General features: G+C 40.0%; 1 protein-coding gene across 1 annotated transcript; it reads left to right on the top strand.

The window, feature by feature from the left end:
* Positions 1-638: 638 nt before the first annotated feature.
* GPI (glucose-6-phosphate isomerase) lies at positions 639-23,967 on the top strand. Its single transcript, XM_061345934.1, has 18 exons — positions 639-875; positions 5,502-5,592; positions 6,064-6,132; positions 8,978-9,097; positions 11,139-11,222; positions 11,306-11,452; positions 13,137-13,208; positions 14,297-14,341; positions 15,184-15,237; positions 16,172-16,232; positions 17,811-17,854; positions 18,077-18,229; positions 18,586-18,715; positions 19,057-19,133; positions 20,636-20,764; positions 21,219-21,294; positions 21,374-21,440; positions 22,942-23,967. Exons 1-18 carry the CDS (start codon positions 757-759, stop codon positions 23,063-23,065), a joined length of 1,662 nt encoding a protein of 553 aa, XP_061201918.1. The 5' UTR covers positions 639-756; the 3' UTR covers positions 23,066-23,967.
* The last annotated feature ends 1,700 nt before the right edge of the window (positions 23,968-25,667 follow it).

Here is a 25,667-nt window from a genome sequence, read left to right on the forward strand (position 1 = left end):
TCCTTATGCAACGGACAGGGGAAGCCAGGCCCTGGAGCACAGGCCAGGCCAGGCGGCGTGTCGTGCTTCGGCCATCTGAAAAAGCGGGTAAATGCTGCTGGCAGGAAGGGTGGGCACCCTATGGGGATTAGAGGCGTAGCACGGGTGTCACTGTGGTGTCAACGCCAGGCGGGGTTCACAACCGCATCCCTACCCTGAGGCCTGGGCCACACAGCGGGTGGCTTCCCTCATTGCGCCCCTCACACCCCTCAACTGGACCATGCTGGACCAGGCCGTGGGGCTGACCAAGGATAAAAATAACATCGGGAAGAGCCATTGCTTTTACCCTGGTCAGTTACCGATGCACCCAAACAGCCCTGGCACAACTGCGGCGGCGGCCAATGAGGAACTGGGCAAGCAGGGTCCGCCGAACCGCTGCGATCGCCGCCGCGCACAGGTGCCCCGTGGCGGGGAAACAGCTCTTCCCTCACGGCAGGATTTACAACCCCAAGGGCCAGCGACCCCTACACGTACGCCTCCACCGCGACCAACTGCAGCAAACGCCACGAACCACCACTCGTCCCTCTCGGGGCCGCGCAGGCGAACTGAGGGAATCCCACCGCCCAGGCGGGCGGGGCGGCCGCAGGGAGGGCGGGGCCGGCGGCAGGAGGCCGAGCTCGCCGCTATAAAGGCGGAGGCGGGGGCGATTGCGGTGCTCGCCGTCTTCGCTCCAGGGCGCCTTATTGTTGTCTGCCGCAGCCCTCCCTGGCCGCCAACATGGCGCTTTCCGGCGACCCCCAGTTTAAGAAGCTGGTGGAGTGGCACAAGGTGAACTCGCCCAAGCTCGTCCTGCGGCAGCTGTTCGAGGCTGACAAGGATCGGTTCCAGAAGTTCAGGTGAGGCTGGGCTGCTGCTGCTCTCCCTCCCCCGCGGCTCAGCGAGGTAGCAGTCACACCTGCCATCCGCACCGAGCACCGTCGCCTGCCGAGCCCTCAGGCTGCCGGCACGACGGGCACTTCCGTGTGCGAGGCCCGGGACTGCTTGGGGCTGTGTAGCGCTGCCTCCTTCTGCCTCCCGCGCTCCCTCAGGTGGGTGCTGCCGTAGAGCCGGGGCCTCACCGCAAGCGGGATGCGCCCTCCCGCCTCAGCCGCGTCGGGGCCGGGCGGAGCTCTGCTGCGCTCCCTGTTGCATGCGCTGCCCCGGGAGAGGAGCGGGGGCCGGCGGGGGAGTGAAGCGGGGAGTCGCCGCGCACAGATGTGGCCGGCTCTGCTCGCTGCCGCTCCCGCCGGCTTGCGTAGGGGCTAGGGAAAGACGGCCGAATCCGTTCCGGCCGCCCGCAGGCCCATGGCAGGCCGGGCACATGCGCCTGGGGCCTGCAGCTCTCTGTCGGGAGCGCGGCGTGGGCAGCGGGGCGGGTGCGGGCGGGGGAGCGCTGCCCGGCGTCCCCCGAGGAGGGCGGCCGAGCCCTCTTGTCCTTGACTCATCCTTGCAGCAGGGTACGTGCCGGGAAGCACGGCGCCGGGCTGCGGCTTGCACAGCGGCATTGTGGGTCCTCCGTTTCTCAGTCTCTCGCACCCGTGTGCTTAGTCATGATAAGGTCCGCGATAAAATCGCATGGAGCCATCCATCCATCTGCCTCTACTTGTCAGGAGTACCGCGGTGCTTAACTTCTCTGAGATGGGGAAGGAGAGGGATGGTTAGCAGGTTTAGCCCTCCCTTGCTTCATGCTATCCACGTTGCAGCAGATGTATTGCAACACATTAACATGTGAGGAGGAAGTAAGTGCGAGCAGTACGGTAACGTTCAGCAGTTTCATCCTGCGCACCAGAGACTGTGCTCAGAAGTTGTGTGTGGCTCCCTTGGAGTATATACCAGCAATTTGTAAAGTAATAGCATGTAGATGTGTCCCTGACTTAGTTTTGAACTGAGCATGGGTAATGTAGATAAAGTGAGCTGCTGTTCTCAGCCTTTCTGATAAAGACTTGTAGTATCAAGCTTTTCAGAACTGTCCTAGATAAAGTGATTTTTTTTCTTCCCTTTTGAGCCCATTAGATACTTCTTAAATTGCAATTAAACATCGTATATGAAGTCCTGCACACCAGCAGATGAACTTTAGAATGTCAGTTGCATTGATGGAAAAGGTATCCTAAATTTTTGGAGTGTTGACTTCATCTGGCTCTTCTAACAGGATTTTCTATACTGTTAAAGAACTGTGTCATATCTTATACACATCTAGCTTTTCTCTACTAGAGCTAGTTCTGGTTGCAGGATTTCCTTGTATCTGCTATATTTGAAGAGACTTGAATTTGGTAACATCCTTGGAACATGGGAAAGCTGAAATAAACTAGCTAAATAAATCAAAAGGCAAAATGAAGCACTTTCTTACAAGGTTCCTTCCTGAATGGCTTAAGTAAGTACTCCTATTGGGGATAGCACTGTATCTTAATCCTACTGGCTGCCACTTTTATCATGAAATACAAAAATACAATCACAGAACGGGCAGCCAGGTTTGATTTGACAGGTCTGCTTGTATACATCTCACCAATTGCCACTTTGAGCCAGATCAGCAGGATGATGGTAGTTACCATGCATTGAAAGCCTAGCAGTCTGGAGGACTGGCCACATGGTCCTTTGTGGTTTGCACCTCTCTCTTAATGTGAAATTCATCTTTATTAGTACATTTCAGTTAATTCTGTTAGGTATTGTCATAAAAACATTGACTATCATATCTTCCTTTAGAAGGAAAAGAGAAATTTATGCTCACCCATGTAAAAGTGCTTCCTAGTTCTGGAGAAATTTTACTGGTGTGAATAACATAATCTGAGTATTTTATGTTTGAGAAACAAGTATCTAGTTAATTTTATTACAAGAACATTACACTTGGTGATTATATCCTACAGAATATAGATGGAAAATCCTCTCTTCCTGTTGTCGTTCTCGGAATTTGTATCTCCTGTTTTCCTGATTGGGAGTGTAGTCAACCCTACAAGGTATACCTTTGGCTTTCATTGTCACCCAAATGTAAGGTCTGCTAAGAACAGTGGGTCTTAACAACATGAAAAACTCCACTATTCTGAAGGGGTTAGAACTGATCTGATGCAGCTTCATAAAAGTCAGTAGATAATAGATACCTGGATGCTGATTAAGTTACTCTCAATGTAAACAGGTAGTGCAGGATATAAAGCACTATTATTATACTCCTGCTAGCTGGCTTGTCCATTATGAAGGATCAGAAAGTGCCCCCAGTCTAAATGGAAACTATACTACCAGGGAATCCATGCGTAATAATACATTTAGGGATTGCATACAGCTTTAGTTTGTGTTTAGTTGAGAGATAAAATCATTGAGATGCTGTGGGTGGCCTTTCAGTTAAGGACTGCATCACTTAAATGTGGATGTGGCTTACGTGACAAAGCTCTTGTTCCACCTAGGTAGTGCTACCATTAGTTGCTGCATTGCAGAATGGATAGTGTAGTAGAATGCAACTGAGCTGCAGGGTTTAGGGCTTCTGTTTAAACAAAGGGTGGATCCCTTGGTGTAAAGGTTTAAGATGAGATTATGTTGCATGCTCTCTGCTCCACAGTGTGTGGGAAGTTAGATCTTGTAACAATTGCTTGCTTTTTTTGTGCGGAATGTCTTGGGATGCCATCTTTCTGCAGTTTCTCCAAATGCATCGTGATTTGAATTCAGCCAGAACTTCATGAGATACTTTGTCTTTTAGCTCTAGTAAGATTGATTTATTTTTTTTATTCATATAAGTAAAATAAGAATGAATTCTAGAAGTAAGGTGTATGTCAGGTAAATACAAAGACAAGATTGTAAGGATTTTGTATTCATGGAGTAGAATACTGGAAAGATTATTTTTCTATATTGAAGTGTAGATGAGAATTTTAAGAGCTCTACTTCTTTAAACTGAAGTAGTATTACTATAGTAATGGCCTTGAGGTATCATTAGTAAAATGTGTTAAAATCTGAGAGCTGTCTGTAAATAAATTATAAATTGTCAGACTTGAAGGACTTTTTCTTATGCTTCTTTTGTAATTTACCAATAAATAGCATATTTTGCTGATGAGAGGTGACAGTCTTTCTCTTAGCTAGTTGTATTCTATGTACCCTTGTGCTGGATGGTCAGGGTTTCAGGATTACTGTTTGCAGCCCAGTGAAGAGAACAGTGATTAGCAGTTATGATACTGTTTTTCCTTCTTTGTGTTCATACCTATAAAAGAAACACCCTTCAAAGATAGTGCTTCAAGACACCTTCCTTTCTTTATTTACTGTCTCTTGTATTTTAGGACTAGAAAAAGTGCACACTACTGTGTTTTTGCCTCAAGTTTATGAAGCCACTCAAATGTGTAGACTTTGCTGATTATTGCTGTTTCTACAAGTCCAGCTTCCTTCTTCCTTGGCAGAATTTTGCTTGGTCTTTTGTATTGTATCTGTTTGGAGTAACAATTAGGGCATGGTTTGTTCCTGTGAAGTCTCTGGCATACATGGTCACTAAAATAACAGCACATATTTCTGTGCTCAGTGTTGGGAAGGAGAAAGCAGGGGAGCTAGTGAAGAATGTAGAAGCATGGAGAATTGAGAAGCGTGCAATTTCCTGTGGCTTGTGCAAGTGGAGCAAAAGAGAGATACAAAAGGCCTTCTGTGCTTGTATAGGAGGCCTACTGAACTATTTCAAAGACTTGGGTTCTCCAGTTCAGAGTAAATATGTATTTTGGCTGTCAATTAGTGCAAAGAAGAAATGGGCAGAAAACTGTGCTATAAAGGACTTAGAGGGACTGTACAACTTCTCCCATGGCTACAAAGCTAGTAATACAAATGAGTTCACTTGATTTCCACTGGACTACCATTTCTGTGTTTCATCTCAGCAGTAAACCCAAAAGTGCTTGTGTTTTGAAGTGGTAGGCTATAGCTTTCAGATGATGATTAGTCAAATAACTTGGACACTTCCATTGGGTCAGTGAGACTTTACCACGCACAAATGGGAGTTTAGTCAGGCATAGTAGTTGATAGGGTGTTTCTGTACATGAAGTTGTGTAGGTTTTTAAATCATGCTTGTTCAATTTACCATATTAAATAATGACTATGTAGTCATTATTGTTGAAAAGACCTGTAGGAAGACAGTTTGATTTTTTAGCAGCAGAAGAATGTGTTAAGCTTTTTACCTATGATATATTAGGAAAAAAGCTAATTATTGCTAGAGAGTGCTAGTGGCATAGTGAAAATAAAATGGAATGTCTGGCTATGCGTTAAATGTATGTTATTTTATTTGGACTTACCCAAGCAGAAAGTGGACACTATAATTTAGCTTATTGAAAACCATGGTCTTCAATTAAAACAACACACTAGTAAGTCGTTTTATGAAACTCGTGGTGCAAATCAGTCCCTCAGGTTATCTTTACTAACTTAGTATAATTAGATTCAAATTATTTTGTAATCTATAGAGGAGTTATCATAGTCTTGCTTTAAACAGTTTTTCTCCAGGAATTTGCAATTAAAAAACGTGTTTGTTTTGGCAGCCTGACTGTGAATACTGATCATGGGGATATCTTACTGGATTATTCAAAGAACCTTGTTACAGAAGAAGTGATGAAAATGCTGATGGAACTGGTAACTGTTTAAAATGTTGAATTAATAAAACTTCATTTTAGCCTAGTATTTCTATTTACAACCCTTCCCTGGCTAGTGGTGCAGTCAGAGGCTTAGACCAGGTAGTGCTTCCTGTTTTAAAAATGTATCCTAGCAAAACTAGCAAAATGACTTTTCCTCCTCTTCACTTTAAAAAAAAGAAGATAAAAGCTAGTACAGGAGATCACTGAACTGTATAGTAGCATGACAACATGAAACTGAATTATTAAGATGGATTTATTGCATCTTGGTTATTCAGCACATGTTACTTTGTAACTTCTCAAGGAAATGAACAGCCTGTATAATACTTGCTTTCCAAGAAGAGAATTTTTTAAGGTAGAATCAGGTGGGTCTTTTAATCTAATACCGTAATTTGTTTCACCATCTTATGGTGGATGTTCATACTTGATGTAGCTGGACCTTCCTAGAGGAATCTATTTTTATATTTTCCAGGCAAAGTCAAGGGGTGTGGAAAGTGCCAGAGAGCGTATGTTCAGTGGAGAGAAGATCAACTTCACGGAGGTAAGGCTATTTCTGTCCATCGGTCTTCTCTTCAGTTGTGCTTATATATTACAGATGGTCATGCATCTACGTAGGAAGTCTTGAAAACAACTTACTCTTTGAAGTGCTGAGTGATTGTAATGCTTGCTGCATTACTTAAATGAGAAATTCTTACAACTCTGACCTAGACAGAAGAAAATGTGTATGGCTAAAGCTATTCAAGCCTCCCTTCCACACATACGTTAATTTTACAGATTTTGGTGGTATTTTTTTATTATTTTGTCTTCAATCATAGAATGTAGGATAAGTTAGGTCTTGCAGTGGGCATAGAGTATTGCATTGCAGGTATCCCTTGTATGCTTTTGCCTGATGTTGGTGATCATAAAGCTTAGTAAACTTCCTACAAAGTTTTAGTGAGGATTGTTGAAGACTGAGGATTCTGGAAGACTTTGGGCTGTTGGTGCTACTTATCTTTTGGTATATTTAACAGTAGAGGCTATAAACAATCTTGGGGAAATGAGCCACCTATTTCAGTAAGAGGATGAGTATTTTGCTCTTTTTGTAGATATGAAGGTTGAAATTACATTTCAATCTTCACCAAAATGTACAGAAAACCAAATAAACATTTTCTTCTGAAATGAAAAATAGGAAAAACTGGAAAGTCTTTAGTGTGATTTATTAGTCTGCCTTAAAAATTAAAGGCTATTTTGTACATTTGAGGTAAATACACAGAAATCATTATTTCCTTTGGCTTGGTTATTGACTGATGTAGCTGTTGCACAAGTTGTTTGCTTAAAATAACTCAGCAATTGGACATTGTATTGTTTGAGAATGCTCCATGTTTGTAAAAATGCACAAACAGATAAAGCTTCACTGAAGAGATTATTTCTTTTCTTTCTGTATTAATGCTTTCAATTCACGCTAGCAATTCTAGCTAGTGAAAAATGGAAGTGGAAAAGAAGGTGATGTCTTAAACCTACCTGGAGAATTGTCACCTCAGATACTTGGTGGCTAGCCTCACGTAAAAATTGCTGCAGGGTTAGCACATCTTTGACTGTATATTATGGAGTTACTTTTCATTGCCTACATGAGAACAAATGTAGCAGGTGAAGTCTTCTCAGAAGGATGTAATTTTCACAGAAACCACTTAAACACAGTGTTAAACTATGTACTTGGCTTCTAATTCTCTGCTTTGCTACTGTCTTGATACGTCAGTTTTCATGTAGCAGTTACCTGCATGATGAGTCTGGAAACGTCTTTTTCATATTGGCCTGTTTCTCATTTAGTCAGAAGTTGACTTAGAAGTAGATTTGGCCTCCTTAATTTTTTCTGTTTGTGTAGAATACCAAATCAGGCTGTTTTGGCTCAGGAATAAGAACATGTGGACAACATGAAATTTGTCTTGAGACATTAAAAACAGGATACTTTCAAACAGCATGACTGAATAAACCTAAAGCAATATGATAGAAGGGAGCTCCTTAATGGCAAGAGCTGAATTGTCTACTACTCTTGTTCTGTTTTAGAATGTTTTTAGCTATTTGTCTCAAGTATTTTAAGACTTGTCTGTATTTGATGCTGCAGGCATTGGCTGCATGGTGTGTGCTTATGTGGAAATTCTTTATAGTTCATCCAAGTGTGTCATTGCCAGGTGTTTGTCCCAGATGAGTTAAAACTTGCAGCTTGGTAAGACACAAAGACAGTGCATTGCAAGGTATCTCAAATCTAACCCCTTGTTATGGGGACAGGTTTTTTTTAGTCCAACTGATATTTAGAAAATACTTCCATTTAACAGTAGACATCAGGTCAAATATGACTGCTTCTCTTGATCAAGACAAAGCTTCCCTCAAGCTGGATAGTGAGCAGTATTTATCAAATACCATTCCATGGCTGAGTTGCAGAAAAACCTTCCTCTGTTTACTACAGATACAAGTGGGTGCCCTTTGATAATTAGCAGCTGAAAGAGCTTTCTCATATTCCAAGTCAGACTCAATGATTTTTGAATTAGCATTTGGTATTTAAATCATGACTTGGCAGTTTGTATTGTTTGTGTTGTCTTTGTCTCACAATGCCTCTCACTGTATCAGGGAACAATGAGGTAGAACAGACTAATTTTTAAATTTGTTCATTAGTATTGACTAGCTCCTTCATCCCAGATTCAAGCTGCTCCGGTTCAGGTGAATCACAGGCCAGATTTCAATGCTTTGACTTATGTATAACTAGAGGATTAACATAAAATGGTGCATACTAACATTTTTTTTCCCCAACACAACTACCACCAATATAGCTGGTGTGTCAGTATTTAGGGAACATTCAATTGTGAGCAATGGGCAGAATAATATGGCTATTGTATTCTGTTTTGTCAAATCCATAAGTATGTGTCTCTTCCTATATGAAATATTACTCAGAGTAATTGAGAAAATGCCAGAGAACTTTGGCTGCATGTTATAATCGATTTTTGGTGTTGTCATTAATAGGGATCAACTTCATTCTCGTATACCTGAAGCATGCCAAAAGAATTAAGGTCACTGAATAGTGATTATTGCTGAATTCTGACCCTCAGTTACTAATTGCTTTTCAAGGGATCTTGAGCTTTCTTGTCAATATAAACAAAGAAGCTATTTGTTTACTTTGCATACTGTGTTTTGGTAAGCCCTCTGCAGTGATTTTGTGAAGTGAGAGAGTGATTTAGATAGCTGGTGATGAGTGTGTATTATACACATACATGCACAAACTACTGCTCTACTAATCCAGTTAATCTAAAGAATTCTTAAGCTGTGAAGGTCGTACTGCCTCCTGGATGCAGCATCTGAGACCCCTGGGTATGATTTGGAAATAGCTTAATGAATTTTTTCTCTTTTTGTTTCAGAACCGAGCTGTGCTTCATATTGCTCTGAGAAATCGTTCCAATGTGCCAATACTTGTAGATGGGAAGGATGTTGTTCCAGAAGTAAACAAAGTGTTGGACAAAATGAAACACTTCTGCCAGGTATAAAATGCTACCATAGCTTACTTCTCATATAATTATTCTATACCTAGCCCAGTTCTTATGTATATTGTGAAGCACTGATTGTGGGCTGGTTCACATGAGTTACTGTGCCCTTGTTTTGATGTTAATAACAGTTCTGGCTCAAGCATGGAGTTAGAGCTGGGATTAGTATGATTTGCTCCTTTCTGTCTGTGCCCAGTTTGAGTTTTTCTGGGTTTGGGGAATTTTTTTTTTTGTTTGTTTGTTGGGGTTTTGTTTTTGTTTGTTTTGCTTTTGAGGTTTTTTGTGGTTTTTTTTTTTTTTTCTTAATAGGCTCTCTAGATCTTGCTCTTTTCACAGTAATCTTGCACTTACTTCAGAAGACTTATAAGGCATTTAGTACCATTCAGATATTGCCTTTCTTCTTGCTGATTTTTCACTCACTTGTCTCTATCGAGTAGAAACTATCAATTTTTGTAAAATCAGAGAGGTAGGAGATGCCTGCTAACTTGCAGTTGTGATTATACTCTGCTTAAATAGTTTCTTAGACTGGTTTTATGTCAGATTCCATTATAATTTTATTCTGTTACAACTTTAGTGGTGTGAAATTTTTGTTATTCCCTAATTAAATACAGCAGTTAAGCATTATCTTCAAATATCATTAATTGGTTTGGGGGTTGTTTTTGGATGCTGTACATTTTTAAAATGTAGGTGCATTGTCAGATCAGTTAAGGAAATGCTCTGAAGAACTTGGAACTCTAAAGAAGTCAAATTTCTGTGATAAAACTAATCAATAAAAGTTCACTGGGTAGTTTTAGTGCATTTTAAACATAGTGCTGAGGAACTAACTTGGTTGATTGAGTCTTATCCAGGTGGTAGTAGCTCATATTGCTGCCAACTCATGCTTGTTAACGTATACAAAATGAGCCTGTACTGTGTTCAGCTCCTAATGAATAAATGCCAAAACCGCATTTATTATTAACTGATGCTAATTGGTCTGAATTTGGTATTTTCTTCAGATAATGCAAGAACTGAAGTGGCTACAGAAATTCAGTGATGAATTTTCCACTGTATAGTTTGTTTTCACTAATTAAGATGTTGGTGGTAAATACCACTTTCCATGCAGATTTATCTTCTCTGTAAAATAAAAGTAATGTTAAGCAGGTCATTTGGAAAGATTAACAAAGATGCTTGTTACAGTCAACTCACTTAAGCAGATGGAATTTTAAAACATGATCTACAGGCTACAGAAATGGTATATGTTAAAATGATTTTTCTGTAAGATTTAAACCATCTGTGGAGGAGAGCAGCTATCAGCATAACCAGGTGATATGCTGTAGAAGAGTTGATTTAGAATGGGGGAATGTATGTTGAAGTGTGCATGATAACTAGGAAGATTAATTTTGTGACTGAATGCATTTAATGCATAGGGTGGTACCTGATGGGCGAAGTCCAGTGCAGTTTTTTGATAATTACTTAATGATTGTAATTTTGTTTGTCAGAACTCACAGTAACCAATAAAATGACAACAGTAGAGCAGAAACCTGCCCAGAAATAAATCTTAATGCAAACATACATGCATTAGAAAAGCTTTTTAAATACTTGGTTTGCCAGTAAATTGCTATCTGCATGGCTCTATTCATTATTTTAATGTCTTCCAGTTTAGTTAGCAATGTTGCTTCTAAAGGCACTTAATCCCTTCTGGTTCTGATATTTGTTGCAAATAGTTCACTGCCCAGTACTTTTAATTTTTAGCTGTATTTCTTTTGCCTTTGTCAATACTGTAATTGCTATAGCAGTCCATACAGAAGGAGAGTTGAATACTACAGTGTGCTTTTAAATATGTGCATTAGACTTCTAACTGTTAATGAAGGGTTATGTTGGCTATAACTAAATCTTGACTTAAGAGGGTAGCTTTGTGTGTAGGCTCTAAAGTCTAGAAGCTTGAAAGTTGTCTTCAGAGACTTTCTGCAGCAGTGCCTGAAACTAGCATTTTCAGTGTTAGAATCACTAACTTTAGGTGTAAAAGAGTCATGGCAGCAGTCTTTGTATTTTCTCACAGCGGGTCCGTAGTGGTGAATGGAAAGGCTACACTGGAAAGGCAATCACTGATGTTGTCAATATTGGGATTGGTGGCTCTGACTTGGTAAGATGACTTCTATACATCTTTCTCATCTTTTTGTGTGTGTATGCTTGCAGTGAAAATAAAATTTTGTTGCTTCTATCCAGGGCCCTCTGATGGTAACTGAAGCTCTGAAACCATATTCCAAGGGAGGTCCTCGTGTTTGGTTTGTATCCAACATTGATGGTACTCATATAGCCAAAACCCTGGCTGAGCTTAAGCCAGACACTACGCTTTTCATCATTGCATCAAAGGTATGTCTCTTACAAGCACTGGAGTATGCCTTTCTGTAACCGTAAAGGATTCAGTCAGAATAGAAATGTGTACACAGGAAGATCTAGATCAGGGACTGTTTCTAAACAGGTCTGTTGTGATTCATCCTGAAGTTGCAGTGCAGTCTTGTGTTGCTAATGAAATACTTGGGAATCCAGAAGTCAAGTGCTGAAAATTACTTTTCCTACAAGAGAGACCTATAAGCAGTTTTGTGTTGTCTAGAAACTTGTGTTTCTCAGTCAACACAAGTTTTCAGCTTTATTCAGAATGTTTTATTTTACTGGGTGGACTGTCAGATCCTGTGTAGTTATTTTTTTGAATTCGGGATATTTTGCCTTATTCCTTACTCAAGGTTACTTCTGGTCCTTCTTCTTAAGTACAGTGTAACTACTTAACATGTTCTGGTTCTGCATTAATGTTTTGCATTAATTGCATGCAGTTTGGAAATCTTCATTCTGTTTTAGGGTAGTAACAATATGTCCACAACTAAATAAATGAGCCCTTAAGCACTATATATATAATAAGCTTCTTTGTTTACAAAATGGCAGAGATGGCATGCAGACTACAGGCCTTCAAGTCTTGCCTTGCTATTAACTATTCTATAAATGCAGCTGCTCTGCCATCTTGCATTGAGGAGTGCTTCTGGTCAGCAGAGGAAACTGATGAAAACTTTATAGTTACGTAACTTGGGTTGCCTACATTTGTAAAGCACAGTAGAACCTTTTTGCTGTTGAAGACAATCTGTAACAAATGAGTGTGTGTAATATTGGCCATGCTCTACTGTGGTGCTCATTATCTTATTTTGGCAATACTGCAGCCAAGCAACAACTTATGGAATAATAAAGAAACTTCACAAACTAATGCACATGATCACTTTGAATAATTGAGATGAACAACCATGGTTCAAAGGTTTAGAGGACTGCCAAATTGAAAGAGTAACACTTCTCTTTCTGTTTGCCAAACTGTAGTTAGATAATTGGATATATTTGGAAGAGGATGAATGGCACTTTTTTGTTTCCCATAAAAGGCTTGTGTTTCATAATGAAATATTTCTGAGATGGATGAGAGTAAGCTCAGTCTGGTGTTCACCCTTAAAGCTAAATTTTGATGGGTGAGTAAATCAGAATGGTTGTAGATATTTGCAAAACTGCATGACTGAACTTCTGTGCACACTTCGTGAAGCAACGGAATGTTTTCCTCTAATCAGCAGAACAAAATTATGGCAAGAGTCTTGGGAGAAATGAGTGCTCCTACATGAAAATGTAGAAATTGAAGAACAAGATGACAATCAAGCTAGGTTATCCTGTTTTGATGCTTAATTAGTTTCTTTTGAGTTGAATGGTAAAACTTTGCATTTAGTGAAAGACTAGGTAATTCAGTCTCAAAGTTTTGCATAGCAGTTTGGGATAGGGAAGATAGGAAATGGGGAATAATAACTATTCTGATTTCAGATACATGTTTAAAACTAGATAGGTACATGTCACAGCACTAGTCTTTTTGGACTGATCAGCTTGCTTTTTTGCTGAAATGTGACAGCAGGTATCTATTATGAATATCTACAGTTGCTCTGCTCTGATTATTGGAACATACAATGTTTTAGTAGCCTGCACTGTTTTCAATTTTAAGTACAGTGTTTTACATACTTCTTTGTTTTCTGATGGGCAGACTTTCACCACCCAAGAAACTATCACCAATGCAGAAACGGCCAAAGAGTGGTTCTTACATGCTGCTAATGATGTAAGTCTAATATGTTTAGGTTGCATAATGGAATGCAACAGCTTTTTCTTGTGCAGTTTCTCCCTGGTCATCCTGTGTTCTTTGGAGCAGAGCCAGTAGCTGCCCAGACATAAGATGTATAGCTCAGCAAATACTGTATGTGTATGTATATATATATATAAAATATATATGTAGTAATATATAATTTAATATATATAATGTCAGTGTTTCATAGTTAGTGACAGACTGTATGTTCGATCAAAGTGAAGATTAGTTTTTCATTATAAATGGGTGTCATGCATTGTTCCCCCAAATCCTGCCTGTTAAGTAATAGTGTTGCATTCGGCTCAGAGCTGGCTAATAATTTAGTGGAACCACTGATATGAAAAGCCAAGAATATGGTTTCTATGTGGCATTGCCTTCCGGTTCTTGGCAAATATTTAAAGAGTTGAAATGAAGTTAGTGGTTGGAGTGATATACTGACATTTCAGTGGCAGATGGCTGTGCTATGAATAGAAACCTTGTGTTTGGTTCATTCTCTGCTATTTCTAACTGTTAAGAGAAAAAAGGAGATTCTGCCTGCTCAGGTAATCAAGATGGTCTTCAACATGTTCAGTCAGGGGAGCTGTACATAGTTTGAAAGCTGCACTTTTCAAAACTCCATACTACACTACTACTGCAGACAATTCATCTTTGTCCACCCCAATACTTAATGAAAGACCAAAGTCTAAATTTGGAGCTTGGAGATTTATCAGTAATATCACTTGTCTTGACCTTTTGACCCTAGTTGGAAGGGTAGTGCATGTACAACAAACTCCATGTGCTCCAAAGTGGTGGTAGTGATGTTCCAGACTGATAGCATACTCTTAAGGAAACGGTGTGCTGCTCTAAGTAGTGACTGCTTCCAGAGGGCTTCATCAGAATGTTATCTTCAGGCAGGTATGCTGCCAAATCCCACACTGAATGTGAATAAGAAAGTCAGTATAATGCAAACATTATTTGCACTTTTTGGTAGTCAACCATTGTTTAAATAGTAGCAGATCAGCTTTATGAATGGAACTTAAAATAATTAGCATCCTAGATCTAACACTGTGTTTGTTTTTGTCAAGCCTTCAGCTGTGGCCAAGCATTTCGTTGCCTTGTCTACCAATGCTGTAAGTATAACAATTTTTTTTCTATGTACCTTTAAGATGGCCTCCTTTTAAAATCCAGTAAGGAAGCCTACCTTTTAAGACACCATTACTTGAACACCAAAAGTTAGCCTTCCTCCTGAAGGAAGCATATTTTTTTTTCCTATTAAAAAACGGGTAATGAACTGTATCAGGACTGTAACTGGACCTTTTTTGTAGATTTATGCTTTTTCTGATAGAGTTTTAAATCTGAAGTCAGGTCTTTAATACTTGAAATGACTGTTCTGTTATTAATGAGTGTTACCTGTAATTGCTTACATTTGTATGAACACAGTTATGTAAATATTACTCTCCTAGACTTCTCAAGTGCTGAAGTGATGCAGGCAGTTTGTGTGACTAATTTGTCGCATATGAGCATAATGTACCTAGATGTGGTGTTTCATGCAAAAGGATAAAGTAAAAAGACCAAAAGCTATTGGGCTGTGCAGTAACTGAAAGGCTGTCACTGTGCTGTGAAATTCCTTTCTTCTATTCTGGTTCTGTTAAATGTAAACTGAATGTCAGTTCAACTCCTAACTGTTGCCATTTTGATTAGAAAATGTGTATGTCACCAATTTTATTTGAGATTACTGAAGAGTGATAGTGATCTCTGAAAGGAAGGTACACTTCTCTTCTGATGAATGCTTTGTATTTTTTCAAATCAAGGATGTAATTGGGGAATTGTCTATTTAATAAGTATCCAACTTACGGGTTTTATTTGCTAGTCCTAAAACTTTTAAAGATTGTTGGCTTTACGTACAGTGTTCTTAATCTCTTTTTGTTGTTGTTGGGTTTATTTATTTATGTATTTACTTTTTTTATTCTAGCCTAAAGTTAAAGGCTTTGGAATTGACCCAGAGAACATGTTTGAGTTTTGGGATGTAAGTAAATGCCTAATGTTGTGTAGTAGACGTTAACTGTTAGAATAACCTAACTTGCTTCAGAAAATGCTAACTACATGTCAGGAAACTGCCAAAACACTGAAATTATAGTAGTTGTGCTCTGTACTGAAACATCTGCAACTTGAAGCTAAACTGAGTACCTGTCAGCAAGCAAAACAGTCTCATCTCTTGCCCATTCCATTAAAATCCTGCAGTCAAAGGTCTGAAGAGGAGTCTTCTGTATTATTGCCTGTCAAATCAGCTGTTGGGTAACAGGAGATGCAAGTCTTAGGTTGTTCCCCTGTGTAAGTAGTTATTATAAGCTCTGACATTTGATTGCGGGGGTCTACTGTATATAATTTAGGCTTGTAAAGGTCAAACATCAGAAATGGGAGACTAATCTGATATTTCATAGCAGATGCATACTTTTGAGTATATTGCCCTTGTCTTGGCCCTTATACTTAATTAGAAACAGGTTGGTTTCATTGACTCTGTGCCTGACAAACTAGATTTCTAAAACTGCTGTTTAAAAATGTATGTAGAGCCTTACCTTTTCCTAGATAGCGTCAAAATCCTGCTGAAGCAGACTTTACCTGCAGAGGGGTGACATTAGGAAAGCAGTTAATACAAGGTGAAATTTTAGTATTAGGAAGTGGATTGGAATAATCAAGGGATCTTCAATAGATGTGACTCAAATTGGATAACTAGGATAAATTTAAAGTCCAAAAAAATGCATATGTAAGGATTCATTAGGGAGCTATTGTGAAGTGTAGGTTCCCTTGACGAGACCATATAATATGCAGTGAATTATCACCAGAAATGCTGGTTTTGCTGAAAATAGTCTAAGCACACACTGCTGTTTCCTCATAATTTGAAAAAGTTTGAATTTAAAAGCCTTGCACTTCTCTTGTCTAAACCAGTCTCTTGTTTTCAGTGGGTTGGTGGTCGCTATTCTCTGTGGTCTGCCATTGGTCTCTCCATTGCCCTGCATATTGGTAGGTATTCTTATGATGTTTTTTTGGTTCAGAAATATAATTATAGAATACATTAATGTCTTGTGGATTAGATTTGGTGCAAATATTATTTTACCCAACCTACTCTGAGTGGTTGGCTGTATGAAGAAAATCCAATGCAATGGCAGTGTTGAGATTTTTGGTACTGTAAATGCAGTTTTGGAAGTTATCCATACTTAAGTACAGATGGACAAGTTGCATCTCCTGAGTCACTTGGGTAGCCAAAAGTGCCTGTTGTATGTAAAGCCATGTCAGTGTTCAAAATCAGACCTTGCAACTGACATTCCTAAACTATATGAGTAGTTTCTGTAACTATATGCATACTAAACATCAAAGCTCTCTCTCCAGTTCTGCATATAAGCTCTGTTTATCGTTAACTGTCTTCTCCCTTTACTTTCTTTTGTCCCCAGTACTTGTTCTTCTAGGCTATAGGGCCTGATGATACAGGAGTGCTGTTTCTATCTGCAGTTGATCATGGAACAAACATAGACCCTTGAAACAAATTCCCACCTACTAGTATTGTAGCATAGGCATTTCTGATCCAGATCTCAGATACAGGGGGAGAGCACAGTTAATGTGAAAGAGCTCAAAGAACTCTGCTGTTGGCTGGCGAGCAGGTTGTTTAGCAGCTTTGCATTTGTTTCCTCATCACTTCTGTCAGATACCTAAAGTCTGAAGCCATGTCACTTATTTCTCTAAATAAAAGCTGGAATTACCTTGAACTGAGGTTAAAAGAAAAACATTGGTTTTGATGGCTTTGGAATTATATGATTAGGAGTTGTCATGTGTAGAAAAACTTTCTGAACAGCAAAATAAACTTCATTCAGGCACTTACTGTTTTGTCTGTAATAAACTGTTCATCTCTGCTGTCAGACAGATTTGGTGCTGATGCCTGAAAAGCCAGTCTGTTGGCATTTTTTACTCTTAAATCCTTCATCTCCCAAAGCTGGCTTCTGACCATAGGTAGAGCTGCTGCTTTGATTGCTAAGCGCTTCTCTGTATGAAAATCAGGATACCTGGCTTTGCAGGAAAGAATGGTGTTAAACTGCTTATTAGTGGAAATGAATATTGATTTAAATACACTAATTAAGAAGGGTAATTTTTTTTGAGAAAACTGTATTACAGTTTTGTTTTGTTTTTTTTCCTCAGACCAACATCGAAATCGCTGCTGTACTAGCCTTGCCCTCATTTTTTGGGGAGTACGTGTCTCTCCCACTGTGGCTGTGAAGTTAATAAGTGTTCAAACTTGCTGAAAACTGTAGCCTTTAATACATGGCTCTGTTTTCCTTCTATTTGCTTATGCTGTCTGAATGGGGATTTTAGGCGAAGGTTTTTGAAGTATGCTTCATGAAGTTTGACTTGCTATGAAGCTTCAGTCATAACAGCATATGGAATTATGGGATGCAGATCTCAGGAGAAGTCAAAGTGCAGCCTTAAACTCCAGTAATAGCTGGGAGCCTTACTGTACACAAGAAATTTTAACTGGTTTACAGTTTTCTCTACAAGGAAAATAAAAGTTTGAGTTGTAGTAGTAAATTCAAACTGACTTTTTCCATTTAGGGTTTGACAACTTTGAGAGCCTGCTTTCAGGAGCCCACTGGATGGTGAGTATGTGATGCCTATTTCAGATGTTTCTCTTAAGAGATGTTAGTAAGGTAACTGAAGGCAGGTTGGTTTCTGAAATTCAGCTTATGTCCTCTCAATGCCTTTAAAATGTCTGTGCCTGGGGAGTTCTCCCTGGATCAAAAAACAATAAAAATAATTTCAGAGTTGTGGGGAGTTACAGTTTCTTTATCAAAAGTGTAATTTTCCTTTGTGTCACATAGGATAATCACTTCCACACTGCTCCGCTGGAGAAAAACATGCCTGTTCTGTTGGCCATGCTGGGGATCTGGTATATAAACTGCTATGGATGTGAAACCCATGCCCTTCTGCCCTATGACCAATACATGCACCGCTTTGCTGCCTACTTCCAGCAGGTAAGGGTCAGACAAAGTAAGTTTCAAGAAGCAAGTATGTAGATACACTTCCATCCTGGTTCTAGAGCCTGAATGCATGTTTCTAGGTTAAAATTGCAGTCACTTATGTTAGCAAGGGCTTAAGGAAGACTGGTGCCATGAATTGGTACAGGCTTATTTACTCAGTTAACTTAGATTTTATTTTTTTTTCCCCTCAGACATCCATTATCTTGATGTCCATTAAGCAGCTCTATCCCAGATTTTTACGAAGTCTCCATAAATAGGCAACACTTACTGTAATTGAAGTATGTATGGAAACTTGTACTGATGCTGTGTGGTTCTGCATGAATGGTAATACAGCCCTTCCCTTCTTTTAGGGTGATATGGAATCTAATGGCAAATACATTACCAAGAAAGGCTCTCGAGTGGATTACAATACTGGCCCTATTGTGTGGGGAGAGCCTGGCACCAATGGGCAGCATGCTTTTTACCAGCTCATTCATCAAGGTAAAATAAAACTATTCACTACCTTAGTTTAGAATTCAATTCTGAATAGCTACAAAGCTGGAAGAGTTTGAAGGTTTTACACTGTTTTAAAGGTTGGACTCTTAAATCCTTAGCATCACATTGCTATGGTGCTATTCATTAGTGGCTTTTGAAGGCTACAAGATGCAGGTTTTAACCCTACAATAAGGATGGTGAACTAAAGATAAAACTACAAAGCTGTACTGTCACTTCCGCCTGCTGTTAAAAAAGCTTTTCACATGGCTGAGTCTTAGCTTTGAGAGTTGAAGTTTTTTTTCTAAGACATTCATGTTGCGGGGTTATTAATGTGCCTTTTCTTACAGGAACTCGCATGATTCCTTGTGACTTCCTGATCCCAGTCCAGACCCAGCATCCAATCAGAAATGGCTTGCATCACAAGGTAATTAGTTCTTTGTCAGGGCACCCATATTACTGTGGCTGAAAGCACTGGAGCTTACTCAGTATTATAGTGTGCAAGATTTCTAAATGTCTTTTTGAAACTCTACACATATGCTCTGCGAACATTCATAATAGGGTTGAAAAGATCTTAATTATAATTACATATTTTATGTAATAGGGTTGTATTTTTGTTTTTGAATCTGCAGCCACAGTTCTTGAGGCAGATCAGTGGTGTGGTCTGATGGCCTACGGAGTCTGGCAAGAGTTGACCAATTAAGTATTTGGAGAGAAAACTCCTTGTAGGAATTTTTTAGTGTGAGGTGTCCCTGCCTGTGGCAAGGGGGGGTTTGAACTTGATGATCTTAAGGTCCTTTCCAACCATAACTATTCTGTGATTCCAATTGTAAGGAATGAAATTCTTGCAGAGTAGAAGTAAATTCGCAAGAGCTGATGCTCTGAGGTTTTCAGATCTTAATTTCGGAACAGAATTTAGTGAGTATACTAACATGGCTAGGGTGAAAGGCTTCTAGATACAGATATTTTTTAACAAGCCCAATTTTAATTTACTGTATCATGCAACTGAAGATTTACAGGGAACTGCTAAACAATTTTAAGTTTTGTAGGTGGAAACATGTCCAGGTCTACTACTAATACTAAGTGCATGCTTCAGAAAAAAGCATGTTTCCTCGCTAAACTTCAATCTTTTCATGATGTCAGAGTTCAAATTCTATAAAACTGTGTAATTGTACTTTTTGTCAAGCAATACCAAGTCCAGGCAAAAGCTTTAGAGGAGCAGGGCTTTGCAAAAGAAGGGGAGAAAAGGTTTAATTCAACTGTAGATATAGTAAGAGTTTATGCTCAGTGTAATGAGTAGGATGAAAGTGCACATGAATTTGCAAGCTAACATTAAGCAAGGAACAGGAGACTAAAAACTTAATTGGTAGGGATTGGTATATGGTATGCTGCGGTGGTTTTCCTTCATATAGAGTAAGTATGTCTTAGCTGGTTTCCTTTGACTAATTGTTGCACCTGGCATTCCATGCATATTACAGAATCCCGGCTTGGAAGGGACCTCAAGGATCATTTGGTCCAACCTTGATAAAAGCATGATCTAGATTAATGACTCAGCACTCAGCTGAATCTACAGCCATGGTGTAGCATGTGACAAAGTATAGACTATACTGGGTGAAAGAGCTGTGTGAAATTGTGGCTTCTTTTTTCTCACTGCTTGTCAGTCTCATTAGTGGCAGGACTCTGCAAAACACTCCTGGTTGTCTATGGAAACATGTACTGTTAAGACAGTAATCAAGTCTCCTGGCACTCGGAGGTAAAAAGCAGTAACAGGCATTATGCAGCTATAAATATTGCGCATCTTGCTACTATAGGGTTAAAAACAAGTGCTGTAACTATAATCAAGGTCTTGGTTTAGATTCAAGCCCTAAGTATCTTTTTCCAGCTAAGAAAATGGTAGCTTGAGTTGATTTTTTTATTTCTACCTATTAGATCCTTTTGGCCAACTTCCTTGCTCAGACTGAGGCCTTGATGAAAGGAAAGACTGCTGATGAAGCTCGTAAGGAACTTCAAGCAGCAGGACTGAGTGGAGAAGCTCTGGAGAAGCTCCTTCCCCATAAGGTAACCAGGCTTTGGCACTTGACAGCTTTCCTCTGACTAGCTACTGTGGTGGTGAGGGCGCTCTAGGGGTCTGATGCTCGATGGAGTTTGCTAATGCGGCAGTGCCCTCCGGTGGCTGCCAAGTGCTACTGTCTTGACAGCTGTGAAGTTTTGAGTTGGAGTTTGTCAGAAAAGATCTTATCATTGGCTGTAGGATAATGACTCTTATTTTACTTCCGGTAGACAGTAGTAGTCGGTAATAGTGCTTGGAGATAACATTTTGGCATTGTTTTTAATAAAATGTAAAAGTGATACAATTTTATGATTGAAGCTGTTAGCCTTTAAAGCTTTCAGGATTTTGGTTTTGCTGCTAATACAGCTGGTGCCATGTGGGCTGTAATGAAAATACAAAGTTGAAGTTTCTGATGTAAGTTTTAGAAAATACTAGTTAACAACGTAATTCTTGTTTTGAAAGGTCTTTGAGGGAAATCGACCAACCAATTCAATCATGTTTACAAAACTCAACCCATTCACTCTGGGAGCTATCATTGGTAAGTAAATAGATTCTTCTGTGAATGCTTATTAAGACTTTCTGGTAAAATTAATTGATAAATCTTTTTCTGCTTATAGCCATGTATGAGCACAAGATATTTGTTCAAGGAATTATCTGGGATATTAACAGTTATGACCAGTGGGGGTAAGTCTCCTTGATATGTTTCTTGTACTGTGGTATTCCTTAATCTGTCATGACTCGAAGAAAAGACAATTAAAAGTAAATGTTTTACTGATTATGAAAGTTTTAAGTGAAACAGATTTGCAGTGGATAAGTCACCGTATATCCTTGATCAGCCATTTGTAATCATTTTGTAGATACAACTTTAACTAAAGACCTTTGTTTTGTTTGATTAAGAAAATACTATGAATGCAGAAAAGAGGCAGTAATAATGAGTAAAACAGTCAAGCATGGAGAACGCATGCTCTGAGAATTGGAAAGGGAAAATAATTTCCCTTATAAAATGGAAAAAAAGAATTACCTCTAGAAACATTTAGTAAGCAGTTTGAATGGCATCTGTTAAGCAAAAGACTGACTGCCTTTTAATTCTCCTATACTGGAGATAAAAGACTGTTCTTGGCAGATGTCTTCATATACAGGAACCCTGTGGCCAAGGTTCATGGTAGAGTTCCATGTGGAGAGCAGCAGATTTATGAGGAGTTTGTCAGTCTTAAAAATAGAAGACCTAATCAGGAGCTAATCAGATTGCTTTTAATCTGTAACAGTGTAAATGGTACAACATACTGCATGAACACTTGGCAGGAGAAAGGGATTGGGAAATGAGACTTTTCAGGTGGAACCTAGTTTTATGGTGTTGGGGAGGTATTTTGAAGAGCAGGTTTGCTCTGCAGGCCTAGAATAGCTGTTCACACTAAGCTGTCTTAAAGGCTGAGGGATTGCTTTTAGTATGTATTTTTAGAGCTACGCTACCATAGCAAGTGCTTTAGCTAAAATATTGCAGTAGAAAGTGTAAATGAAAGACTAAGAAAAGCTGATGTCTATAGACATCTATAGCTGATACTACAAACTGAGATCAGGTGTGGGATAGGAGTAACTACAGCTTTTACTGTAGCACATCAAAATCCAGAATGGCATCCAAAACTATGCCATGTGGGGATACTGTAGAGCCAGCCTAGTTTCTTGCAGCTGTTTGAAAATCCTAGGTCCTTAGTCTCTGTGGCTGTAACTGTTGGACAGCATGCTGTAAGTTGGGGGAGGCTTCTAGGCCTGTTTATTGTCTTGGTGCTGCAAATCAGTGTTCTGAGTGATGACAGGTTCAACAGTGAACAGTAGGAAGCTGAATGCATTCTGCATTGAGGCAGGCTGCATAACACAACTGAGTACTGAAGGGGAAAAGACTCTGCTTAACTCTTACAAGAGAACTCTCTCTTCAGACATCCTGTAATTTGAGAGCTGTCTGTTCAGCTAAGCAGCTGTGAGAACTCCAGCTGTTCATGAATGGCACCCAGTTGAATAATATTAACTTTGTCTGTTAGTTGGGGGGGTGGGGAACATTGATCATAGTGTTCACTGTCAAGTTAATTTCTACTGGCACCTATTTTTAATGTCAATATCTTACAGTAAACACTGCAGGCTGTTAGCACTAACGATGTTGTTATTTCTTCTCCTGCTTTTATATATGCAGAGTTGAACTTGGAAAACAACTTGCCAAGAAAATTGAACCTGAACTGGAGTCAGATGCTCCTGTGACATCTCATGATAGCTCAACAAATGGGCTCATCAATTTCATCAAAAAACACAGAGCCTGAAATTAAAAATTTGAAGGGGATAGACAATCTAGTCACCAAACACCTAGATCTGTTGTAGTTGTGCTTTTTTAGCCACTTTTAACAAAAATAGCACTTTACAGATGTAGTGTCACTTGTTGCAGTTAATCTTGTTGCGTCAAGTATTACAAATGAAAACTAGTTTTGTGAAACCTAGAGATGGTATAGTTGCTTACTATTATTGTGGCTGTTAATCTGTAAAGTGCAGCTGATAATATTCCTCAGTTCTTATCCCTCACTTCCTTTAAGATGATCACATACTGATAATGGAAAATAAAAGGTATGATGGATGAGTAAACCTTCTTCACTCTGTTTTTAAAATGCAGACCTAGTAACATGTGCTTCACTGTGTAAATTTCTCTGAAGCCAAGTAACTCCTGTATCTTTGGACTAGTTCTGTGAGCTTGAAACTAGAATGTGTAACAGCTCTAGATTGTTCAGGTTGCATCATTTGATGCATGTGAGCAAGATAGAGATTGTTATCCAATGCTACTGTGAAAAAGAAAGCTCTGTAATCTTTGTAAAAGATCTCCTGAGTTTTCTGTACACTGTGGCAGCCCTATGTGTACAGCTGTCCAAAAAAGAAGAAAGCTCCTGCAGTGCCAGTGATAACCTAATTTTCAAACGGTGTTCAGGAGTTTGATGGTAAAGCTTGATTACCTGCAGAAGAAATGATTTTTTTGGCATCCTCCAGAGACAGTTTCCCTCACTCTTCTGAAATCAGCATCACTGTTCCAACAAGTTAAAAAATTACTTTGTGAAAAAAGTGCTTATACCCTCTTTTCTCTACCACTGTTAATTCGCCTTTGCTAGCAGACTGGCATGCTGTGACTATTGTTCTGTAACACCTTTAATAAAGGTAAGACAAAGCATTGAAAGGAAAATGAATAGTAACTGTGGTTCTCATACCCTGAACTCTTCATGACAGATGCTACTCTGGCTGCAAGGTCTGAGCTTGTGCCTCTTAATGCATGTGTTTATAGCACAGATTCATTGACAAATCTTGCAGGTGTGGCACACTTAACAGCTTTACCTGCATAAATTTGAATTGCTAAACTCAGAATATTGTGCTTAGTTGCTTAGGTTTTATTCAACTATATAAAGCAATTTTCCCACATAAAACATGGTCACAAAAAGAGAATCCACTAGAGGGAGGCATTATTTCTGTATGAAGTCTTAAACTTTACCTGTCTCTGTAAAAGCATGTGCTAATGCATGGCTTCTGCTTTCTGTAGAGGTAGGTGTGAAGCGAGATCTTCTTCTTCAGATACCCATTGTGATTTGAATGTTCAAGCCTATTGTTTTGGTCCAGTGCTGTTTTTTCACCTTGTGTCCTTCTGGAAAAGAGAATGAAGCTATATCTATTCTGCTACTCTAAGCTTGGTATTTTTTCCAAAACCTGGGTTGTTTTTTTTTATCTTGCATGGAGTTTAACAATGTGAAATACAACATAGCCGCCCAGAAGAGTTTGGGGTTGAAGGGACTTTGTGCATTACCTCGTCCTAATACCTCTGCCCTGTACAGGGACACCATGTCCTAGTTGTAACACATTGTGTGCTTACACCCTTCATCTCAAAACCTAAAGCGGCAGAGCAGCACACACATGCTGTGCAGTTTATAATGCAGCAGTGATCTTGCAGTGGCAAGACTCAGTCGCCAGCGCTGTTTCTTTTTAAAAAAAACATAAGCTGTTTTTCTGAAGCTCTTCACCCTCTCCGACAGCAAAAGGGGCTCTGAGGGGTTCGCTCTCGGGTTCCGTAGCGTTCAGCACGGCGCCCTTCAACGCAGCCCGGTTGACAGACCATAGCATGCGCTGAACTCTGGCGCGCCCCCTGGCGACGCGCGTGTGTAGGGCCGGTCAGACCTGAGCGCCTGCTCCATGGCACGGCGCCTCAGCTCTAGTCAAACAGTGTCTGTGAAGAAGCTTTAACGGGAGATTCTCCCCTGCAGCCGTTGAGCGGGAAGATCACAAAGTGCAGAGCAATGAACTGCGGCTGTGTTTGGAGGATGAGATAGCATAAAAACCACAGAAAGCTTGGGCAGCCACCAGCTCTAGTGTATCAGTTTAAATCAGCGTGGTTTGGGTAAGAAGGGACTTCAAAGCTCATCCGGCTCCAACCCCCTACCAGAGGCAGGGACACCTCCCGATAGAGCAGGTTGCTTGAAGCCCTGTGCAACCTGGCCTTGAACACTGCCAGGGATGGGCAGCCACAGCTTTGATCCTTCTGTGTAATATTGAGCCTGCTGATTCCTGCAAGGACAAAACAGATTTCTTCGTAAATAGTGCTCTAGTACTTAGAAAGTCTGACCGATGCACTTCTGACTGGGGAAGTGCAGTGGGTACGGCTGAGCTCCCTGGTGATGTCTGTCATGCTACAAGAGAGAATGAAAGGTAATAGTGTGCCTAAAGCAGAAACTTGTCAGACCCATGAGCTGCACAAGATCCCTGATCCTCAGCCCAGTGTGTTAGCCACAAGACATGCATTCCCTTTGAAGGCCTCTGAGGAAGGAGTGCAGGGTTGCATCAGTCAGTGTAAGTATTAAGTTGATATATGTATGTGAAATACCATCCGTACACTTGCAA

This window comes from Neopsephotus bourkii, unplaced genomic scaffold (genome assembly GCF_033783945.1).
Source record: "Neopsephotus bourkii isolate Nb327-2 ecotype Australia unplaced genomic scaffold, CSIRO-AGI_Nbou_v1 NB_245, whole genome shotgun sequence".
Taxonomy (NCBI): Eukaryota; Metazoa; Chordata; class Aves; order Psittaciformes; family Psittacidae; genus Neopsephotus; species Neopsephotus bourkii.